Source organism: Numida meleagris, chromosome 3 (genome assembly GCF_002078875.1).
Source record: "Numida meleagris isolate 19003 breed g44 Domestic line chromosome 3, NumMel1.0, whole genome shotgun sequence".
NCBI classification, from domain to species: domain Eukaryota; kingdom Metazoa; phylum Chordata; class Aves; order Galliformes; family Numididae; genus Numida; species Numida meleagris.
The window spans coordinates 62,867,594-62,892,727 of record NC_034411.1 but is presented as its reverse complement, the minus strand read 5'-3'; the positions used below and the strand labels follow the sequence as shown (position 1 = coordinate 62,892,727).

Sequence of the window (25,134 nt, the reverse complement as noted above, 5' to 3'; positions counted from 1 at the left end):
ATTGGTATGTTAATAGTAAAAGATAATAATAATGTGGACAAAGGGACCCACGTCAGAAACCGAACCTGTCTTACATGCCAGATATAAGGAATTACAGCCTGTGAATGGAAGCAAAGACAAAGTGTGTTCCACAGAGAAATGCAGCTCATGCACAGGATTTTTCTTCCAGGAATAAATTCTCTGTTTTATTTCTGTCATACTGAATGCCTGTGCATCTCTCTGCTTTCCACTGGGTCAGACAAAGACACTTGCTGTGAAGCTAAACCAATGTTCATCAGAGCTGTATGGTGCCTGCATAAATTCATTTCATCATTACTTTTTGCTCTGCAGAGCCTTCTAGGCTCAACTTGATCTTTTGCAGGTGGGAGCATCTCAGAGCTTTACATCAAAGATAAAATGCCACTTGCCAAATATTTTTCTTATTTCTGTCATTAGCCTAGAAAGGGTTGAGAAAGCAAAAGGGAGAATCATGAACGTCAGCTAAAATTTAAAAGATTTAATTTCCACCTATGGAAACCCTGACTTTACGGTGTAACCAGAACTCATGATCATGCATTCCCTTTCATGCCTAATTAATTTGTGTACATCTGAGCAGTACAGTGATCTTTGGTTGGAAATTGAAGCTGGAGAAAGGAAGCTCTGGCAAACCAAAGGCACCAAAATGTCCCTTGAGATTTGTTCATAGCCTATGCCCAGGCAGTGATATGCCAGGTTCAGAGCTTGAGCCTGCTGCTTATTTCTGCTTTGTAAGTAGGGCACTTACTGAAAATACCAGACTTAGATAGGATTTTCACTTTTGGAATAAGGCCTGTAATGACACTGGGAGCCTAATACTGTCTGTTAATTTGATATTTGGTTTTTAAACATTCTCAAAATTTGCACTGAGATGCCTTTCTAGCCTTTCCATTGCATTGGTGTTTTTCAAATGGTATTATAAAGGTATGTGGGCAGCATAAAAATTAGAGTTTCATTACCTGGGAAGGATCTATCTGCATGCTTTACACTGATTTTAGTAGGAGTTAGGACATCTCATCTCAAATGCTTTTTTGAAAATACCTCCCTAAATGTTATAAAAAATACAGACAGATCAAAAACTTCCTGTATGCTCAAATCATCATAACAAATACATAAATTTACTTGTATTTCATGTCTGAAATGCATTGTTCCTGAATCACAGTACAAACAAAGGGAGGGAATTTCTCTTTAGTGAAAGTTCTTGTATGAGTTGGTGGTGACTGGAAAGTGTGGTATGGTTGAGTGTACTGAATCATTCTTATTTAGTCTTAAATAATTAGCCTCCTCAGCATCTTGGTTCTTCTATTTCTCTGCTGCCTATTGAGAGAGAGGAAGAAATAGAAAAAGAGAAGGGAGAGAAGGAAGGAAAGAAAGACAGGAAGGAAAGATTTAACATTTATCATTTCACACTGTGTCATCATCACTACAGCAAGTGATTAGGTTGTTGCCTAATAATATCTCCCTATAAGCATGTATATATGTGAGTATCTGTTAATGAACAAATGTCAAATGATTCAGATGCTTTGTTCAGGTAAATATCCACTCAAGTCACTCAATGGAGCCAAGATTTAACGTCTCAGATTTTAAATGAACTGCTGAAGTTATTATCCATTTTTCTGTGATTGCATCTGATAAAATCTGAGATATTCCTGTACTATAGAAAGCCTGCCATTTCTTACAGTATGACAATGCACGTATCACCAGTTTCCTTTTGAACCAGAGAACGAACACGCTTATAATGATGGAAAATGGTGAGGGAGAGTTGGAAAGCCTGAAGAAGTTTTAGTGTCAATTGACGATAATGTTCCCTTTCTTCAGTACTTTCCACCACTCGTTTTCATGATCACAGACACTTAGAAAGCCTGCAGCGACATGGACAAATTTCAATATAGTGCATTTGTTTAATTTTCAAGACAGTTCAAATTCCATTTCTGATACTTTCACAGTATGGGTCAACCCCACTTAGATCCCTGTTAGGGCTGCACACTCTCAAAGACTTAAAGCCTTACTGAGTTCACGAACAGTCAGTTTGCCCAGCCTCTTTCACTGTGGAGTCTCATCATGACTTGAACACATTGTCATGCAAAAAAGTAGCAGGTTTGCCCACCCCTCATTAATGAGCTTTTGCACTGAGAACAATAACAATCCCTAGCCTAGTGTGAGGACTCCTTTGACCCATTGAAAGTTGTGGGTTTGATCTGCAGGCCATATTGTACTGTCAGTATTCACATGGTAGAAATTAAGTATGGGGTGATTGGCAGGGTTCCCATGCAAGGCATTATGGAACAAACCTCAATTACTTTGGACATCTAGGGTCATAATAGCTATCTTTTGATCAGGATTTGCAGTCCGCCCAAAAGGTATCCTATTGTTGTCCTGTTCTCATATTCCATTGTAGCTATAAATATTGGTAATCTCCCACTTGTGGCAAGAAGCATCTATCAGTATGCATGGAGAGTATAAGTGTATATAATGAGAAGCTCTATTCTTTACTGTTTTATATGTACATATATATGTGCATACGTAAAAATAAAGCTAAGAACAAATTTATAGTCTACTCAAGCTTCACGTGTTTTTCCTAGCATTGTTTACGTCTGAATTGAAGCAACAGCCTGGCCTTCACAAATTACTTTACGAAGCTGGCTGTTTTGTAAAATATCTGCAAGACAAATAGGGCGTGTTAGTTTTCATTTCCTGGCAATACCTAGTTAAATATAGTGTTTTTCAGCTGCATACTGTAAATGCAGGAGATCTTCTAGATAATTTCTCTTGACGTGCAGATACTTTGTGCACATAAACCTACCTCTTTTACATAATTATTCTTTTCTCTTTTTTAACCGCAGGAGAAGAAAACTTGCTGGCAATTTTGAAAAGGAGATGGTGGAAGTACATGATCTTGGGGATCGTAGATATAGAAGCCAATTACCTGGTAGTAAAAGCTTATCAATACACCACTCTTACTAGTGTACAGGTAAGTACACAAAGGATTTTCCCTTTTTGAAATAATATAACAGCTTCCATTGTCTTCAGTACACTGATGGATCTTTTCTATGTCTTCTCTGTGCTTTTAACGCATCCCATAAGACAGTTTTTCATATTGCATTAGTTTTATTACTCAGTGTTTTCCAAACTCTATAAAAACATAGTGGCTTTCATTTTGTTTTCCAGTGCTAAACCACTCAATCACATTTTTGACGTAATTACTTAATTTGCTGCTTCAAGGAACTGTTTTCAGATACGATGACATGTTTTTTTCTCACTTTATATTACACTTGGAAAAAATGTAAGCACTTCTTTTAGGATTCTGCAATCAGATCCGATTGTCAAACCTATCATTAAGTAAAATTAATGGAGCTGTGATAAAGAAATCTTTCTGTAATACAAGCAGGTAGATGTATTATGTTATATAATAGTTTAACTGCAGCTATCAAAGTGTGCTCTCCCTTAAAATCTAAAAATGGAGTGAATAAAACATAAGGTAGGGACTTCTCCAAAGATCTAACGTGTATGTTTTAAATACAGACACCAAGTATGGAGTCTTCTTCCCATTTAACTGCAGAAGTGAATAACAGAAACATTTTTAAGAGACTGGAAATTGTCTATCTTGGGAAATCATTACATACTTAATTGCTACTTGTTCTAAAACAAACCTACTCCCTTTTTATGTTATCTCTAAATCATAGGGCAATGCTAGATAGTGTTCAGTTTATTTTACACCTTATTTGCCTGGAGTTTGTTTTAGATACAGTAAAATACTGGAGCAGCACTTAACATTCTGCAAAACCAAAGCTAATTAGGAATATATTTCTTCTATAGTTGAACAAGTTATATTGGAAAATACTGAATATATTAAACTCAATAAGAAGCAAAACTAGAAAAAAAAAAAACAAACCTATAAATCCAGGGTTTATACTAGATATTCAGAAATGCCTCTATTCATCAGAGTATTGGTTTGAGAATTCTTCAAAATTTGTCCAGACAACTTGATAATACTTTTAAGACTTATCCACATCATATTATTCAGGAATATCTGTTGTATTTTAAATTCACTTCATGTCATAATTTGAATGAGTTTCTAAGCGTAGACAAAACCTAAGATATAGTTAGAGTGGTTAGAGCAGGCATGTCCAACCTACGGCCCGTGGGTCATATGCAGCCCAGCCCAGCCTGTCTCTGTGGTTACTCCCTGCCCTACACCATCATGGCAGCAGCTCTGCCCTGCCAAGCAGCCCGGCCTGGCCCAGGGTGCACACCCATTGCTCAACACCAGCCACATATCAGTGAGCTCTTAATGCTGTCTGAGTTGAAACCAGGGCACAGGGAGGGCACAGTGCAGTTCTAATTCAAGTTATGACAAGTAATTTTAGGCATTTTGGTACACTGGCTGAACACAGTCCTGTGAATAGCAAAAAATATGCAGCTGTGCTTTCTGTTTTGATAAAGGAATTTGAGAATAGGTTTCAAGATTGCTGAATAATTTCATCCAAAGTCTCTGATGAGCACCTTCAGAGCTTACTAACAATTGCATCCACTGCCATCAAGCCAGAATGATGCATTAGTTTATCAAAAACAGGGTCAAATATCCCACTAGTTTTATGGTTTTTTACTCTTTTATGCTTTAATTAAAAAAGTATAGAAAAATATAAGTTTCATTGCTTATATACACTAACAATATGTATATCTTATATGCACCCCAAGACAATTCCTCTTCATTCAATGTGGCCCAGAGATGACAAAAAGTTGGACGCCCATGGGTTAGCAGATGAGGTCATTTGTTAAGACATTGAATTAAATGACACATTTTGTGAGCCGTGGACTAACAACACCCTATTTCAACTGAAGGTGAAATGTTGGTGTAACTGATATGAAATAAAAACTATAAGATGTAAAAAAGCAAGCTGCTCCTAGAATCAGGAGAAGCAAAGAATACTACTCTCTTCAAAAGAGAAAGACCTCTTTCTACAGGAGCATTACATATGAGGCCATAAATGTTCACTAATACCAAATCTTCTTTGATGGAGAGAAAATAAGTTTTTAATATTTTAGTCCTACTAGAAGGTTGAAATTGACTTTTAGTAAATGAGAAATCTTGCAATATTTTAATAGTGGTGATACATGGACCATTTTGGTAGGAAATCGGTTTTACAGCATATGCTTTTTCTACATCTCTCCATCACACGAAACTAGCAACTGAATGTACTGGGCTTGTGATGCCTTTAGAAAAAAAGAAAAAAAGCTGGTCCCAGCAAAAACCCAAACTGTAAACCATTATATATCATTATTGCAATTGATTTACAGTTCTCCTTTCATTGTACAACTGTAAGTACTCAACATGTTTGTTTTCCAAGTAGCTCTAAACTCAGTACTCTCGAAGTTTGTTTTAAACTTCATCTATTTTTTCCCCCAGTGGGTATTATCTCATTATGGTTTATGAAAAAAGACTGCAAATTTTGCCCTACTTTTCCCCACTTTTTTACACTCAAATCTTTTCTAAATGTCACTTTAAAGTTTCTTTTAAGAGATTTTGGTTTGGGAAAACAGAATTCACTGGTAAAACTTCTTAAAATATTTCACCAGTTTCCTTCAGAACCATGGTGAACCAGGACACACAGGCATAAGCTAGAGATGTATATACCTAACCTTTGCTTTTGGATGTCCTCTGAATTATTTCAAATCCTCAATTGCTGTATAATTGTTTTCTGAAAATGTGTTGCTCAGTTCCACCATGACATGAAAACAAAGTGTCGTGCAGCCTAGAAACACAGCATTTTTCCTTTAAAGAAAAAAAAAAACAACAAACAAACACAAGAAACTTTGAAAGCAAAAGACCTTCCTTATAAACTAAGTGACATTAAAAAGTCAGGTTGCAAACCAGCGCACTGTTTACATTTCGGAATCCAAGGTTTCAGTCATTTGGTAAGGACAAAATTCAAGATACCCTTTAGGTACCTCGCGTGCAACCCACGGGCAACTAGATTTAATAGAACAATTAAATATATATATATAAATCCACACCTAATTTTCTGTATAGCTAAAATGCTTGTAGACAGCTAGCATCCCTTGGTCTGTGTACACTAACCTGATGCCAAGGGCATGGTCTTGGAATTTGAACAGTTCAGCTTGCTCCTCCTTTATAGCTCCAAGTTAATTCATCGTATGCCTAGAGTGCTCCTGTATTGCTGTAGTTTGCCACCTTAACACCTACTTCCATTTCAAAATTCAGAAGCTAAGTATTCTTGCATCAAAGTACCCTGAAGAACTCAATTTGTTAGATATGATCTTAGCGTGCCTCAAGTGCTTACAGAAAGTCTGGAGTGCTTTCCAAATTGCAAATGTAGAGCCACTGTTTACATATAGTCATAGCTGTTAAAACAATAGCTGATATAAAGAGTTTGAGTTAATTCTATCTCAGCTGGAGGCTACTGAAACTCTACCATTCTACATCAAGGAAAATTCTTAGAACAGCAATCCTTTAAGTGAAGACTGTTCTCTAAAGGGTTTATTTAAAAGTTGAGTACACATCACATAAAAGTCAAAGCAGTTTGTCCATGGGTTAATTTATACTTCCAGAAACACATAGTTAAGAACTCCTAGAGGTCAGTCACATTTAATGCCCTCAGGTGCATTTGTCCTGATTCCTAGGTAGCCAAAAACTTGTAAAATAATCTTTATTTTCTCTTTGATGTCTTAATCTAACTTACACTAATTATTGCAGTCTTCTCGATGTCAGTTGTGGCAGGTACAGAACTGCACTAAAACCTCCTGTATATACTAGATCTTGAACCTATGGCTTTATTTTAAAACTATACACCTAACTTTCAGGACTGCCTGTGGTAATGCTTTCCATATTTATCCTAACTGATTTTGACACAGCTCTGGTAGGCCTGTGGAAATTTTAATAACTATCCAAGAAGTGTGTTTTGACTGCTGTTAGAGACACCACTAATACGGCAGATAAAATTGGCTCCCCCAGAGGGAGTTAAAAGATTCTGAAGTTCTTGCAACTATTTAGATGTAGATAACATAATTGGTTTCAGATTACATTTGGACTTTGACTTTCACATTTGTAGTCTTCCAGGTAAGCGCATTCTCATCCTATTAGGTTACGTTATGAGGCAGACTGTCCTCCCCTTCTCCCTCTTCGTCCCCACAGCTTTCCTTTCTGCAGATACATTGTTCTGCATATTATGCTGCTGATTTACTCTGTCTAGTGGTAATGCAGTCCTTGTTCTGTGGCATGACATCACTGAACTATTTGTGCAATGCCTTTCATAGTAGAACTGTAGCATGTGCATCTGGTGTCAAAAAAATAAGGCACTGTCAAAGAGAGAGCTATATTTTCACATAGTGATTTATCTGGTAATTTATTCCTTGGGCAATCAAGCCTTTGATTGGCATGATGAAAACAAAGGTAGTAAAAGCTAGGATTTATAGACACCAGGAGACAGGCAGTAAAACTATGATGCTTATGTTCTCAACTACTCTTAGATCACCGTGAGCCTCAGCAGTACATCATACTTCCAATTACCTGTGGCAGTTTTCATACCTCAACAACTGCCACCAAAAAAGGAGAGAAGTCAGCAGTAGGTGCTTATTATAGGAGTGTTGGATGGCAGACTTTGCTTTGTTTTTAGTCCCCATGGACTCAATGTGCATTGAGGCAGAAGATTTGAGATAATTTTGAAGCAAATCTGGGAGGTGATGAGCAAGGGATTTGCAATATTGAAGCTGCTGATCCACTTTGCTCAGTGCTCACTAATGTGAAATATCTCAGAAGCAGAGAGAAATTGCACTCCCTCCCTTCCTCCCCCAATCCCCATGCGTGTAAGCTTGGCCATATTTTCCTGTTTTGCTTCAGGGCTGTGAGGGAAAATGTGCACTGTTAATCAGGTTTGCAGAATGCTGTTGTGCCTACTATACATTTACACTGGGAGAATCTTTGGGGTGAATCTTGCATTTTTTTTATTGTATTTTGAGTTGTTATTCTGTCTTTTAACCGTTACACACTCGTAGTTCACAAACCACCGCCCCCATCTCAGTCTCTCTAGGTGGTTTTGGAGTCAGCTTAGCTCTAGGTATCCTCTAATGGCAAGATTCACCCCAAGCCAGGCTTTTTACTAACATAAATATGCAAAATCTCATTAAAATCAGTGAAGCTGTGCCCATTACAACAGCAGAATTTGGCATTCTGTGCCCATTTTGCATATTCTTGCAGGTGGAATGCAAAAGCAAAGTATTTGCTGCAGGAGTTATCTCTGACTTTTCCAAGACCACACCAGGTTCTAGTTCCTTGTATAGCTTACAGCAACCAGTGACACAGAGAAGTATCTAATTGGTAACCTTGAGAAAATGGTCTTCAAAACCTATATCCAGTCTTCTTACTTGGGCAGAAGCAAAGCAGAAAATGTATTTTTTCTACAAAAATATGTGACTGCTGGAGAAACCATCTACTGTCTTAGAATGATCTTCTGCCAGTGATGGAGACAGTCAGAGGAGAAAGTTGGTTAAAGGAAAGTCTATTTTAGGAGTCTGTTTGTTTGTATTCTTCCTTAACTGTGGTATTTGAGCAAATCTTCCATAAGCGTAGCTGCAGTGCTTGTAGTGAGAGGAGGAAAGGAATGAAGAGATGTGTCCTAAGATTTTTTTTTCAATGAGTCAAGATGGAATTATTCATTTTCCCAGTAAAGAGTATACACAGAGAATTGAGAGCAGAGGAACTGTGGGTTGATGTGACCACTGCTTGTTGTTTTAAATGACTGCAAGACCTCAACGAATTCTTTTTATGTACACAGAAATTTGGAGCCATAATAATCCACATCTCAGGTGTTGATGTGCTCAAGGCAGGTGTAGATGAAGGACTTTCACTAGTGAATATTCTGAAGAAGTTTCAGCATCTGCAGGGAAAAGGAGGAAATCCTGGAAAAGAATTAATGGAGCTGATGGGAACGGTTATAGAAATACTAGTCATGTGGCCCAAAGAAAAATCGTTTAAGAGATCTCAAGGGCAAAATATTAAAGAGGCTTCAGACTGGGAGAAGTCCTCTGGCTTTTGTTCCTTCCATAGCACGAAAGCAAAACATTTTTACATTGTTTTATAGACAAATGACATTGCTAACTGATTCTTTCACCGATCTTCCTACCCGTAGTACCCTATGCTTTGGCATGATGAAGTGATTAACAGTTTTTTAATTAATTCTGTGGTTATATAAATCGTGGGGAGGAAGTGATATGGTTATGGTGATAAGTAGAAACGCAGCAGAACACAAAAAGTAAAAACAATGCTTTTTTTTTTTTTTTTTAATTTGAATTGCTTAAAATAAATCTGCCACAAGCATTACCAGCATCCACACCTTCCTTGCAGAAGGTTTCTGTTTGGGGGCAGCCCCATTCCCTGGCAGCCAGCTCGGTGAGGTTTCACATCTCAGCTGGTTTTGTGCATGTGTAAGATGGAGTGAAATCAGGTGAGTGTGGCATTGTGAGAGCAGTGGGAAAACTGGAACAGAAAATGTGCTGAAATTAGTGGGAAACCATTTCTTCCTTTGACTGAAAAGCCAAGTACTTGTTGAAAGGTGTGTGTCTTCCTGGATACAGAACTTGCTTTCGTATTAAACTTACCAGTTCTCATGCTGAATTTCAGTAGCCATCACATCTACGTGACAATACAAAGCTGCACGGCTGTGACACTGATTTCACTGATCTCTCTGCTCTAGAGAGCAAGCTGAGCAGAGGGTGCAGCTGATTCTCTGCATGATTTGCTTGAGGGCAGCACTAATGAGAAACCCCTAACGTGAAATAAAAAGGCTTTATATCTGGGGGGAAAAAAATTCAATGAATGTTTAAAAAGGAAGATTCAGCTCAGCTGCTCCCACAGGAAGTTTGCTGACCAGCTTTTTTCTTTTTGATATTGCTACAGATCAGCAGTTCACACTCTGTATTACAGACCTTTTCTCTAAAGCTTGCCAGCTCCACTTACCAAGCACTAGCAGCACATTCTTGCTCTATATGGGCAGGCACGTGCTGAATTTGAGAGATCAGAGGCTAGGTGTTTATTGGTAGCAAGAGAGTATTTTTCTGTGAATCGGGAGTATAAAGAATTGAGTGTACTTTAACAAAAAATCAGAGGAAATAAATTTCAATGTTGTGTATCAACAGACTCAGATGCAATGTGATATCTTTTAGAATCAAATAAGAATCTTCAATCTCTAAAGCAGCACTGCTGTCTTATTACAAAGTAGTTGCTGTAAAATGATGTATCAGTAGATTATGTATTTTTATATCTTGTCTTCTAAATTCAGAGCTCTCAGTAAGAGAAACCACAGAAAAACATTGCAGGGTCAAAGCAAAGTGCTGTTCTTCTGCCTCCTGCTATACAGAGTGTTCAAGCCGTCTGCACTACACTTTGATATCAGTTTTAATATCTTTCCATAGCAAAATAAGAAATATGTTTTCCTTTAGATTACTGAGAAATCTGATAATTTGTGAACCGATAACTTTGACTGAAATCGGGTCGGTCGTTAATTTAGCATAATGGCAGGGTGTATGCAGTACAAGCAATTAAAAAGAAGGAAAATAAGGAAGATGATTCCTAGGGAAATGCTGGTAAATGACTGACCTTTATTTAGTGTGAATGAAATTCAAGCTCAGCTTAATTTATCTTCGTTAATGTTGAAGCTTTATAGTCAGAAAAATGGCAATTAGGTATAATGTGTTTTATTAGCTGCAATAACTAATAGCAAACAAAAGAAAAAGCAACAAAGAATTCAAGAAGGCCTTATCACACATCAGGCAATCCATGATGGCACATCTTTTGTCTGGAGAATGTATGTGCATTTTTTATTCTACTAGACAGTTAGGTCTGAGGGAAAAAGAAAGGCAGAGTGAATTTAGTCTGGGAGAAGTGAAATGTAAGGCAATAGTTAGCAATATACCCTATGTTACCTTAATGCTTACATTATAGTGAGATATCCCCCCATTGTTTCTGTCTACCCCATTGTTTAATTCAAGTGTAAACTGAGCACAATTCAAGAACTGTATGGTGTCAGTGGATGTTACCTGCATTCACTGTTTATACCTACTGATGCTGCAGTACTGCAAATAGCAGTTTGTGGGTCAGACCTTGGACTGCTGGCCCCAAAGCAGTGTTTTCCAGCTTATGTCAGCATTGCTGGTTTGTGACAGGTTCTGTTCATGCTTCCCTTGACCTTATGCTTAAAAGAGACAACTTCACATACTTGAAAGCATAGGTGTGTTTAAATATTTATGGAATGGGAAGAATTTAAAAAATCTTCCTCAAAAAGACTCTTAGTGAGAATTTGCGTGTTGAAGTACACGTGCTGCAGGTAGAGACAGTATTTAAAACTGGCTGTTGAAATCACACTAGCCCCCTAATTTACATCTCATATTCACAAGAAAATGCTCTTTTTGTATGCTGAGCCCAGGGCAGGTAAAGCAGAGCAGACCAGAGCTTCTGTCCCGCAGTGAAAATACAGTGCCATGTCCTGCATGTGAAGGTGAACAAGGACTGCATTTCAGATTTTAGGGGTTAAAAATATCCGTAGAGTCACTCTGTGTCTCTTGAGATATGGCAGTTAATGGCTGGAAGTTGACATCTTCATATTCTTGAATCTATTCTTAAAAGCTGTTTGTGTAAGTGACTGGACCTTGTGATTTTGCAAGATCAAGTGGTGGGTTCAATGATGACTGAGATTCACTTAGACAGCTTTGCACAAAGTAGAAGTGGAAAGCTACTTGCAGATGCTTGCTTTTCAGTGGGAGCTAGTAACTGGTAGTGGATTGGTGATAAGTGGTTTCTGAAATATCTCTATGCTTAACTGTGGTATGTACCTTTCTGCTCTGTCTCAGACACTGTCAGTCATCTGCAGGGTGGTACGTGTGTGTGTATGTGTGGAGCAGAGCTTGCTAACAGGCAGGAGATGATAGCAGGCTGTGCAGTAACTCTGGCTGCTGGTACTTCACTCATGTCCAGCTCTGAATTTAGCATTAGGGTGTCTCCTCTTCTCCAGTACAAAGTTAACTGAGTTGTTATAACTCTCTGGTGACACAGTTGAAGCCACATGCACTGGGCCAGGTGGAAGTGACTCTTACTGGTAGCAGATTTTGGTTGCTTTCTCCAAAGTGAAACTGGTGCTTGCTCACGTGAGCGTCTCTTCCACTTGGCTCTAATGCAAACTAGGAGCAAGTTAAGCTCACCTGTTCAACACTGCAGTGGGTGGGAATGAGATAGAGACATTTATACCTTCGAGGATACCTATAAGGCAATGTTAGTTGACACTGCTTCACGCCTTCCCTCCACCTTTAGCAGATGAGTGCTAGTGCAGCTAGCAAAAAGAACATGTGTGCAGGTGTGATTACATGAGCTGTGATTGAGAACAGAGGTATTCAGTTGGATTCACATCCTAAAGGTTACGTTGAAGAGAGAGCATCCCTCAGGTGTGTCATCTGTTGCTGGTATGTGTTAGGACTGTGCTGGCCAAGTTCAGAAATCCACAATGCTTGACAAATGTGCAGAGAATGCTGTTCTTACCGTGGTAATATCTGTGTTGGCTAGCTACGGTCTGTCTCTCCTCCCAGTGACAGGAGAAGGCCATGTGCCACCTCACCCATACCCACATGCTGGGATGTAATGCCCACACCTGGTAGTCCTGCCCCTGGAGCTGCTCCCAGCAGCACAGCTTCTGAAGTTGGTCCTTTCAGTCCTGAGGTTTGGGCTCTTGTCAGACCTGGGTGATAGGCTGGAAGAACTGCTCACATGGGTCCACCCCAGTGACTTAATCTCTCCCTGTGTGCGACTGAGTGCACAGCCATCATCTGATGGAGAGCAGTGGCCACCAAGAGGACCACAGTTGCTGTGGCTGTCAGAAAAATTCAGCTGGCCACTGTTTCGTTCCCAGGTCTGAATGGAAAAGAGCCCCAGGGGAGAGAGAGACAAGGTCACAGCAAGGAAACATCCCAGTAGACTGCAAACTGTCTAGGAAAAAAACTTCAGGTGTTGAAGTCATGTTTCCCAAGTGTGTTTTTACAAAAAGAAGTTATTGAATGTTAGGTCACTTGTATCCTATATATACTATAGGCTCTTCAGTGGCAGAGCAGATGTTCTGTAAAAACAAAGGAGCTTGCACAAGTTCTGCTGGACTTTCAGCCACTGTTCCTTTCTGTGTTGTGCCTGTGGAGGACTGCACTTCGAGGACTGGTGGAGACAGTTTTCACTGTAAAGAGGCTTTGTCATGCATTTTAAATTATTAGCTCTCATTTTAAATGCGGAACGCTCTTTCAGCATAGTCCTTTCCAATTTGTAGTTTTCCTCATCAGTTCTGCTGTTCTTTGGGACTGCATGAACTACCTGAGAGCTGTGGGGCCCTGCTGGTGAACCTTTTCTCTTCTAAAGACTGTTGCCCCTGACTGTCTGGGGAATCTTTGAAAAGAATGCCTTTCAGCTGCATACTCTTGTTTTTCAAATATATATTTATATTTTTAAGGAAAGTCATCTTTTAAATTTTTGCCAAACCCCTAAATTTAGTATTTATGACTTAAGTAGCTCATAGGTAAAGACTGACTGAAATTCAAATCATTCAAAATTATGTTTCTCTTCAGATAACCCCTCTAGCAGACAAAGAAGTTGAAAGGGTAATGATAATTATTTGATAATCCTTAGTGTGCTTAGTGGCATATCACTCTGAGAGAACAAAAGAACAAATAATGGGCCCAAAGAGAATTCAAAAAACAAATTATATCATCTAAAATCAAGGTCACAATATTCAGAAGAGTTTCTGAGAACTACAGTTACAATATCCTCCATTACAGTTTTATCCAGACCTTTTTGTTAGAAGGAAGATGCAACTGTATAGATCTAGTTCCCACTGTATCAAATGGCACTGAATAGTAATGTACCCCATACACCTCATTAAATCTCATTCTTAATCAACAGAATCCCATCTCTTAATTATATATATGCCTTTAGAAAGTGGGATTCATGTTCTTAAATTCAGATATCTCCGAGTGATTCTTAACATAGGTTTTTTTGTTTCTTGGTGACATACTTGTAGTTCCTAAAATGTGTTTTCATCTCAAAATCTCAAGGTCCTCTTACAAACATTTGGTATATTTCTTTTTTTATCATGGATTCTCTGGATTTATTGCTGCGTATCTCTGAAAAGACCAATTAAAGGTTATTTTTCATAACACTTCTTTGAGAAAATTCTTAACCAAGTCTATTGGCAGGAAGACTGAGCTTCCTGCACTGCAGGCAAGGTGTTTATTTATTTATTTATTTTCCTTCACAGGCATATGGGACTATTTTTCTAAGGAGCTAACAGTCCCCACAGGGGACAGATTTTTCTTAAGTATTCTGCATGCAGAAACCCCTTGATTTATACGTCCAGATTTTGAAAATCTGGCCAACTTGTATTATGAACATTTCTGCTAATTGGACCTGAAGCGTCTGAATCAAAGCATATGTCTAGACTGCAGGAAAAGTACGCTCTGTCTTTGTCCCTTAATCACCAGAGGTGAAGACCAGATGGAGAATACTGTGGCTCTCTTTTGGCCCAGCTTTCCTTCCCATAGATTTGGAATGTGCATCTGAATCAAAGAGCAATGCAGTTCTGTTGTGTCTTAAAACAGCTAGCGACATCTTTCCTGAATTAGTGGAATAGTTAGAATTTTGTCTTATCATCTGCCCGTTGGATGACACAAGTACTTGTATACATTTTCTATTCGGTAGAAGGTGCCATTATTAAATAACCCTGTTCCCGTTTTCTGAAATCTATCCTAGAATTTAAGGGCAAAATGTTAGCATTGATTTGTTGTTTTTTTTTTTCTTCTCTATCTTTACAGCTCCTAGATTGTTTTGTCATCCCAGTGGTGATACTGCTCTCTTGGTTCTTCTTGCTGGTACGATACAAGGCAGTACATTTCATTGGGATCGTGGTCTGCATTCTGGGCATGGGCTGCATGGCAGGAGCAGATGTCCTCGTTGGGAGACAGCAAGGAGCAGGTGAGTAAGGGTGGGTGTGTGGTACTACCAAGTTCTGATCACAGAAACTGCAACAAGAACATTTCGGAATGGCGCACAGGAAATCGAAAATCGGCAGGAAATCCTGTGTCTTCATGGATCCAAAGAACTGCACCATTCAAGGGTGCTTCATTGTCAGGAGGGATAGAGAACAAAAATGAATCAACAGTTAAAAGTCACCACTTCTGCAAATGAACTTGCTCTTTGCATGCAATGAATATCATCCTCTATACAGGGGGACAAACTAAGTGCTTGTAGTTTCATTCTGCTTAGGGCTAGCAGATTTTGGTTGCTTCCTTTCCAAATTGGCTACATCTTTGAGTATACTGCCTCTCCTGTCCACTATGTACTCCTACTTAACTTTGCACCTTTTTTGTACAGAGACAATGTCACTTGTTATGTACTAGAAGACACCTGATCCACATACTAACTGTACTAACTGGGTTATAATACAGTCTCAGAGTAAAAATTTGGGATTTGTCTGCATAACTATTGAGAAGTACCTTCTTGTGCATAAAATGTTCTTTTTCATGTGCAGCATCATATGAATAGTGTGCGCATGGCTATTAATGTAGACTGGACAGAGTTAGATTTCATCGACAAACTTCCTCTGTCGCATTGATTTTTCTAGCACCAACACAAATGGTGTGGGAAGGCTGGAAATTCTTTTCAAAGGTTGTCAATTAGGCACAGTTTTCGTCCTTAATTAAAAGCATTGAATTGTGAGCTGAACATAATACACTGGGATTGAAAATCCTCTCTGAATACAAATGCAAGCACTCTAAGAACTGCGTTTGCCAAGATGCTACTGAACAAAATAAGGAAGTTTGGGACAGTACTCAGTGCATCTCCCTGTTCCCTTTTATCCCTGTCCTCAAGACTTCTAGCTCATTGCTCTCCTCCAGAAATAGCTCCGCCCTGCCTATAAAGAAGGAATATATTCTGTATTGTGGAGTCAGGCAGCCAAGGTTGCATTACCAATATCTGATTTCTGAGGGACTGGGATTTCAGCCCTGGGTTCTGGGAGAAACATCGTGTATCCCTGTAATCTAGAGCATAATGTCCTTGAGTATGTGAGATGTGGTTCGGCAGGAGCATGCAGGGCATCGAACCTCAGCAGAACAGGCTGAAAAACGCTGACACTTTGCAGTCTACCTGCAATAAACAGATATTATTTGACATATTAGTTACTAAAGCATGGAAATAGCTCTTACAAAATATATCCGGAGAAAGAAAATCTGTTAATGTACACTGTTGCTTTTTAATCTGGACTTACACATGAAAGACTGTGTGCTTATTTCTACACAGAACAAAGACATAAAGACCAGAGCCACAAGTGGCAGAGTCTGCAGCTTTTTAAAATGGCGAAGTGAAATGTATTGAAATGTAGGAATATATTTCCAAATTCTCACAGTCTCTTTAACGGAATAAGCTAGAGGAGATGTTCTGACTGAGTTGGCTGAAGGGGTAGAATTATGCCTTAAAAATCTGCAAATTAAAACAAATACTCTCAGCAAAACAGGAGATTTCAAGAAACTTGACATTAAAGAGTTCTGCACCGTTTATAGGATATTTCTTGGGACCGGGCAAGCAAAATAATGGAATTCATCAAAAGCAATGAATCTGTATTAGCCCTCAGTAAACTCCTTTGTTATTTCTATATTTTAGGGGACATGAATGGTTGACGCTTGTTTGCCACAGTCTGTGAAATCTCTCAATTTTGAGGCTCACACTCCTTGAGCTTCGGTGAGGTCTGGGAAGAGCCATCACAAGCTGCTGTTTGGTGCCAGTCATTTCTATGAAAACGCTCAGCCTGAGTTGTGTTTGACTCACACATGCAAAGGGTGATAGTTTTGTATCAGCAGTTCAGCACAGACAAACTCTAAGGTCAAAAGCTTTTTCAGCAGTACTTCCCCGAAGTGCTAGTGAGTAGTTGTAATTAATACCATGAGTGAGCTCAGTGAGGGATGATTAGATCCACTATGGAACATCAAATGCATCAAGGGTAAGGTTTTCCAAAGTGCTGGTGCTTATTTTAAACTAAGGGCATCTGCCATCAACTTCCACGGATGATTGCAAAAAGGAAAATAAGTGCCAGATCTTAAAAAGATAAATTGAAAAATATGAACATACTGTTAGTCAAAGTATACGCAAAACAGAAATTCAGTGAGAGACTGGAAGTACATGAAAGAGAAATCTAGTAATGTGTACACAGAGACCACATCTCTGAGTCAAATGATACTGGAGACTAGCGAAGTATTAGTAGGAGTGTTTTCCTTATTTGCTGTGTTCCTATTTGTCCCTACACAATATTTCTGGTGCTTATAGGTAATGTTGGAGACATTAGGGGAAATTGTTCTTGATCAATCTGGTAGTCTTGTATGATTCTATGACCAGCTAGGTAGATGAGGGGAGAGCAGTGGATATGGTGTACCTTTACTTTAGCAAGATGTTTGATGTTGTCTCCCACAACATCCTCATAGGTAAGCTTAGGAAGTGTAGGATAGATGAGTGGACTTTGAGGTGGATTGAGAACTGGCTGACTGGCAGAGCTCAGAGGGTCATGATCAATGGTACAATGTCTAGTTGGAGATCTGTAGCTAGCTGTGTTCCCCAAGGGTTGGTGCTGGGTCTGGTATTGTTCAACATCTTCATCAATGACCTGAATGAAGGGATAGAGTGCACCCTCAGCAAGTTTGTTATGATACCAAGCTGGGAGGAGTGGCTGACAAACCAGAAGGCTGTGCTGCCGTTCAGCGAGACCTGGACGGGCTGGATAGTTGGATGAAGAGGAACCTGATGAGGTTCAACAGGGGCAAGTGTAAAGACCTACACCTGGAGAGGAATAATCTCAAGCATCAGTACAGATTAAGAGCTGAACCACTGGAGAGGAGCTCTGTGTAGAAGGACCTGGGTGTCCTGGTGGACAACGGGTTGGCCATGAGCCGACAGTGTGCCTTTGTGTCCAAGACAGCCAATGGTATCCTGGGGTACATTAAAAAGTGCATGGCCAGCAGGATGAGAGAGGTGATCCTCCCCCTCTACTCTGCCCTGGTGAGGCCACCTCTGGAGTACTGTGTCCAGTTCAGGGCTCCTCCATTGTAGAAAAACAGGGAACTTCTAGAGAGAGCCCAGCAGAGGGCCAGAAAGATGATGAGGGGCCTGGAGCATCTCCCTTATGAGGAAAGGCTGAGAAACCTGGGGCTGTTGAGCCTGGAGAAGAGTGAGGAGAGATCTTGTCAATGCTTATAAATATCTAGAGGGTAGGTGTCAAGTGGTTGGGGCCAGGCTCTTTTCAGCAGTGCCCAGTGACAGAACAAGGGGCAATGAGCACAAACTGGAACATTAGAAGTTTCATATGAACATGAGGAAAACCTTCCTTACTGTGAGGGTGACGGAACACTGGCACAGGTTGCGCAGAGGAGCTGTGGAGTCTCTTTCTCTGGAGATATTCAAAACCCACTTGGATGCTTTCCTATGCTTGAGGGATCCTGCTTTAGTAGGGGATTGGACTTGATGATCTCCAGAGGTCCCTTCCAAACCCTGTGGTTCTTCGATTCTGAGACAAGATACAGGATTATTGAACTTTTTCTACCTTCGTATGACCATTGTCATTTTCATTAATTACTTCTCACTGGAAAGTTCAGAACTGTAAACTGGAATAAAAGTTGCAGGTTTAAAATAACTTCACAAAGGAAAATCTTGGAAAGATCATTTTGAACCAAGAAAAATGTTTTGCTTCCGTTTATTGCAGTGTGTATTTTGATAATCAATAAATGAAGTATTTTAGAAGAAAACAAGGGTTTTTTTTTAGAAGAAATGTCATCTAATATTTCAGCATTTCTACTGAACTACTGAAATTCCATTATAGCCAGTCTTTCTGACTTTCTTTGGTTCTGCAGCAATGTCTCGCAGCTTTGTGAAGCTGAAGCTCTAGTAGAAATCATTCAATAAGCCTTATGTGCAGAGGGCATTGCATGCATCAGGCTGCAAAAATGGAGCCTCAATTTTCAAGCTGGAACTTCATTTTGATCAAGTCTCTCTGCAGCTCCCCCTGGCCCAAAGTAATAAAAGAACCCAAGACTTAAAAAGATTTCAAATATTCTTTGATAATACATTGTTTTAGTAATTATGTATACCTTGAAGCACTGAAAATATATTTTGCTGTTCATTTTATGAATTAGGTACTGCTATGTTAATTTACCTTCTTTCTAAAAACCTCTATTATCATCGCCCTGTCTACACCTCATCCTTCCTTCTCTCTTTCTTGTCAAACAACTTCATGTGAGAATGAGGTCAATACTGGGGTTGTAATGATTTCTTCATTCATTTCACAGGTACATAGAATTTTTCGGTTGGTTTCCCATCTAAATATCAGACATGTTTTTGCTTAGATTTCACGATGAGATGCAAACTGTCCTATTCTATCTGGAAAAAATAAAAGTTAATATAATGAATTTAAAAGAATTAATCACTAAGGAGTTCTATAGTTTTTGTAACTTTTTTTATCGTTCAGATTTTCTTATTCACAGCAAAGATAAAATTCGCCCTTCTGCTGATTTTCTTGCAATAATTGGATGAAAACTGTTACAATGGCAAAACATTTGCATTCGTCTTATTGATCCAGCTAAGGGCTACTTCGTGATTGAGCATTCATATCTACAGGGCAGAACTTACAACACTTCTAGACAAAATGTTGTTTTGACATGTTCTGATTTCTCCTCTGTTTATTCCTAGGTGAAAATAAACTGATAGGAGATCTCTTAGTGTTGGGTGGGGCAACACTATACGGCATCTCGAACGTTTGTGAAGAGTATATTGTCCGAAATCTGAGTCGAGTGGAGTTTCTGGGCATGATTGGACTCTTTGGCTCCTTCTTCAGTGGAATTCAACTGTAAGTGAGCAGGTTTGAACTCTAAGACCATTCAAATAAATATAGCTTTGGCTTCCTTTGAGGTACTGTGCCCCACTCTTCAAAGGTAGCCATTTCCTATGGAGAGTAGGTATCCGCAGATTTGGGAATTTGCATTGTTTTTAATATTTGAGATAGCTACACACATGTGTAGCTAAGTACTTTAATTCAAGAACTGGTTTCCTATAAAAGTCCCATGGGAGGGAGAAGACACATCCTTAACCTGTATTTCTTGAAAACGGGTGAGTATTTCAGGTATCGCTCTGGTCTGTGAACTGGAAACTCTCTACTGCCCTCTACAGTTCTGTTTCGTACTTTTTGGAAGTTACTCTAGACTTTAAACAGGTTGAAAAACACGTGCAGTCAGAAGGTATTTTACTGATGGATTTGGTTTGTGTAATTGCAGACTGATATGGCAGAAATAATGAAAATGTCCTTAAGAAATTGGCCTTTTCACTTTAAAATACTTAGTACTCAGAAAATTGTCACATGGATTTTAGGAGTCATATTCACATACCTAATGAGCAGGTACCTCACCTGCAGGCGTGGAAGCTGGGAGGTAGCTTCCGGTATTGCAACGCTGTGCCTAATAAGAGTGTATTAAAATTCACCATGCAAGATTGACACATTTTACACAGATCTGTCACTGGTACTTGTCATACACAATAGCTTTTGATTATTAGCCAAAAACAAGTTATTTGCCTGCACAGCTTTAAGAACTGAGACTCATCAAAGCAATGACTGATTGATCCCTACTTAATTAGTTCTGTTTCTTTAGCCAGAAAGCTTATTATATTTATGTGGCTGAAAACATGACTTAAAATGATTTATACTATATACAAGACCATGTAAATATGTCTAGCATCATTAGATAAAGCATTTTTGTTACCTAAATCATTCATGGTGTGTAGGTACTGGCTAGTTCTAAAGTTACCAAGAAGTGTTCTTGTCTTGCTGTGCATTTAAACAGTAGTATACAGGCCTCATATTCCTAAATTTAATTATTGTGCCATTTCCACCCTCCTGACTCAAGAAGATAGTCACAATTGAAAGTCCATAATTTATTTATCTTGGAAGAAGAATCTGGTGCTGGCACAAGGTATCTTTGTATACAGAGGACTCAACTGGAAAGAAACTCCAAAAGCCGTTTCTTTGCTGAAAGCTTTAAGGAAGTTTCTTGGGAGAAGGAATATCTCAGAAATAAGGCTTTACTGGCATGCTGGGAAAGGCACTGGTCAAAGTTTGGTTGGCATTCACAAAGCAGGCATTGATCTGGAATTGTTGCTGCAGTTGCTCTCTCACAAATTGCTTCTTTCCGCTTGCTGGCTAGGCTCTTAATAACACAGTTGGTCTTCTCTGCTACACAAACGCATTGCTGGCTCCTGTACACCAGGACTCCAAGTTTGATTTTTACAGTGTAGCTTCTTGTCCAGTCAGCTCCCAGCCTGTGCTGTTGCATGGGGATATTTCATCTTAGATATAGGAGTTCGTATTTGCTTATCTTGAACTTCATGAGATTTCTGCCAGCCCATTTATCTAGCCTGTTAGGTCTTTCTGTATGACAGCATATCTACTGCTCCCCCCATGGGTTGTCCTCTGTGAACTTGATAAGTGTGCATTCCATCCTATCTTCTAGATTGCATATGAAGTTGTTAAACATCAATCAGTTGTCAGAAGTACTTGATCTGCTCATCACTACTTTTTGAACACAGTTTTCCATTGATCTTGTGGGTGGCCCACCTGTCCAATCCATGTGTTTACAATCTCTAAGGATTTTTTGGGAAATCCCGTTGAAAGCTTTGCTAAAGTCAAGGTAGATTATACTCCATCCTTTCATCCATTCCTTTTCCATTATCTACTGAACCAGGCATCTCATCATAAAAGGCAGTAGGTTTGCTTCTGAAAAATCTGTGCTGGCTGTTCCTAGTCAATTCTTCATTATTAATTTCCTGGAAATGGAACAGTTACTTCGTAATCTTCCCAAAGTCTAGAGTCTTGCCGTTTTTGAAACTGGATGTTGCTTTTGTCTCTTTTTCAGTCCTCAGTGACCTCATCCAATCACAACATCCTTTCAAAATTCATTGTGGTTCTATTTTCCAGTGAATCAGGCATCACCCTCTGGCAAAGTTGCTCTTACCCCTCTTTGTTTCACAGATCATAATGAAGCACATATCACAGCATAACAATTTGTATTTCTTTTGTATTGGATATGCAATGATATGAAAGGTCTAGTATTAGATGTGGAGGTTGGCAGCCCTGCCTGTGGCAGGGGGGTTGGAGCTTGATGATCCTTGAGGTCCCGTCCAACCCAAGCCATTCTATGATTCTATGAAAGCAATGTTCATGTATTTAAATAATATCAAAATTTGCTTGCTGTAGCAAGACACTGCAGTTTGTATTTATGGTATTCTTCAGCAATCACTGATTAAAGAGACATGTGCCTAATGCAAGCAAAGACACTTATAATTCAGTTACTCTGCAGACAAAATAATCTCATTATTCTATTAAATTTGCCACATATCAGCAGTAAACAAATAAGAATTTCCAGGATGCAACTCCCTAGATCATATGAATCTGGAAGGCACTGAGTTCTGTCGTTTTACTTTTAGACTTGATCACCTGCATACCAATTTTTGTACTAGGAATTTCTTTTTACAGTCTGTGTAATTACATGATTTATACTTGGTTAAAATGGTGCCCAGACTGACATGCAGAGCTCCATACATCTGTAAATCACAGACCAGAAAAACCTGTTTCCAGAGTCGTCTTCCCTGGGTTGGGAAGAATCGACTTTTTGCCACTTCAGAATTTTCTGGGTCTGGGATCTTGATGTTAATGTAAAATAGAAGACCTGCAAGATGTCAAAAATGGACTTTTGCAGCTTTCCCATCCTTTGTTTTGCTTCCTGACTTTCATTGCTGTGACTATTTGCTCTGTCTCAGCATGTAACAAATTACAGCACTCTCCTCAAACCCAGCCTGTGATATCTGCCACCTCATGTCAGTGATTTACTCAGCTCTTACTGCAGAGCCACTCTGAAGGGTGAATAACTCAGACAGATACATTATTAATCATTGAAGTTCAAAAGCTTTCAGAATATTAAGAAGACAAAGAGGACTGAACATGTAGGGGGATGGGTACTTTGGAACAGGTATTCAGAGAGCTGGAAATAAACCAGTGCAAATTGTATGTTATCACATCTTATTACTGCCCTGAAGATCTTTCAAACACATAGGAACAGGGTGGATTAGCAGATTCTGATTGCATTTGATTCCTGCAGAGACTTTTTGTTATAAAGTTGTTTATGTTGTTTTGTGCAGCATTTGAATTGAATGAGTGGACATAATTTAACTTCTGTTCTCTTTCATCAGATTTTACCTTCTCTTCTCTTACAGTGCAATCATGGAACACAAAGAGCTGTTGAAAGTTCCCTGGGACTGGCAAATAGGTAAGAAAACTCTTTACCTCACTGAAGATAGTTGCTGAAGGAGGCATGGAGACAACCGTTTTTTGGAGAAGCAGGCACACGGAAGCCAATGTTTGTGATTTTTCCACTGATGTCTGCCGAAGGTTGAAGCACATGCCTCATAATCTTTCTTAAGTGATTTGTTCCCTGAGTGATATATTATGCTTTCCTTGCACTTTTAGGCTAAGCAGTGGAGAAGTGCTTATGAATAAGATAATTATTCAGATAGCTCTGAAGTAAAATAATAATGGTGTTCTATTCTGAGATTCAGTGCAACTCTGAGACAAATAAATGAGGTAGTCACAAGGAGCCAAACCTTTTCAGTGAATACCAAAGAAGGAAAATGGGACCTAACAAAAAACTTTAAGGGTTCTTGTAATACATATTATAGCACCTTAAACACATTTCCAGAGGACCATTTCTGTATGCAAGTGGTTAATAGATTTTCAATTAGTCTTGGTGGAATATAGCAGACAAGTATTTTAGACTTGTTTAAGTAGCATCATGCACAATGAAGTTCTTACGGTGTTTTGCTATGCAGTGAATTTCATTTTCCCATTTCACTTTGGAAGCTGAGTTTATCATCTAAGACTCCCTTCTAATTAGTCCACCAACTTATTTGCTTTGGAAGGAAATCAACATTTCAAACATTAGAGTCCCTGTAATCACTCTTTTAGCATTTAGAACAATAGAAGAAATAAAAGAATGCTAAAAATAGAGCAGGGAATTCAAGTTTTGGCAATCCATTGGAGATAGCTTGTTAGCTAGTCTTAGAATGAACTTCAAGATAACAGCTCAGAAGCGTGCAAAGGCAACTGACTATGGGAATATGGGAATCCCTGAGAATAGGAGATACAAGTTACAGATTTCACTGTTGCTTTCTTTAAACTTCCCTCAGCATTTCTTCTCATCATCCTATTTAAAAAGAGTGCATCTTTCACAAAATATTCCACATAGAAATTTTGGAGATTTGGTGGTTGTGCTGTAATTCTATATGACATCAATTACAGTGTCTGTGGAGAAATACACTCAACTGCATCCTGTAAATGTATTTGCCTTCTTGAAACTGCTGTCATTAGCATAACTGCAGCAGTGTTTGTTTATACTTCATGATAAGGAGTTCGGGGACATAGTTAATTTGATACTATGACCATCATGAATTTACTTGCTATACACGTAAATGTCATATATACTTTCTTAGGAGTTCTACTGTATCTCAATATCAGTGAAATGTGCCATTAAAATAAAGTCTTGTCTATGATAACATTAAAACGTCATCAGAAGTTCGTCACTAACTATTAGGTGTTTCTGCTCTTCAGAAGGAGATTGTCTTAGCAAGAGCATCACAAATATATTAACTGTTTTGTTAAATCAATAATTGGAAATCATCTGTGTAGTTAAACATGGATGAACTGGTAAGAATTATGTCGTTTTTTGTCCTTCCTGACTTCCTACACACCTACTTGTTACACTTTCCATTGTATTGACAGTGAAACAAGACTGTCAAGTAGTTCTTGACAAATCTATGTCCGGGTGTTCACAGCCTTGTCCTGAGTAGTTATCTACTGCAGCATATTCAAACCTGCAGAACACCAGAGTTGAATCATCAACCTTCTCAGCGGTGATGTTAAAGTCGCAGCAGGCTACCTAATAAATAACTCAAGGTGGCCTGTTGCCTTCTGCCATAATCGTGTCATTAAGAATGTATGA

General features: G+C 39.0%; 1 protein-coding gene across 3 annotated transcripts in view; it reads left to right on the top strand.

Moving 5' to 3' along the window:
* Positions 1–25,134, top strand: part of SLC35F1 (solute carrier family 35 member F1) — a 259,103-nt gene that overhangs the window by 193,210 nt on the left and 40,759 nt on the right. For all 3 annotated transcript variants that reach the window (XM_021391050.1, XM_021391049.1, XM_021391052.1), the window contains exons 3-6: positions 2,859–2,986; positions 14,869–15,028; positions 19,784–19,940; positions 23,354–23,406. In XM_021391050.1, the coding sequence (XP_021246725.1) occupies positions 2,859–2,986; positions 14,869–15,028; positions 19,784–19,940; positions 23,354–23,406 (498 nt within the window). The remainder of the gene's footprint in view (positions 1–2,858; positions 2,987–14,868; positions 15,029–19,783; positions 19,941–23,353; positions 23,407–25,134) is intronic.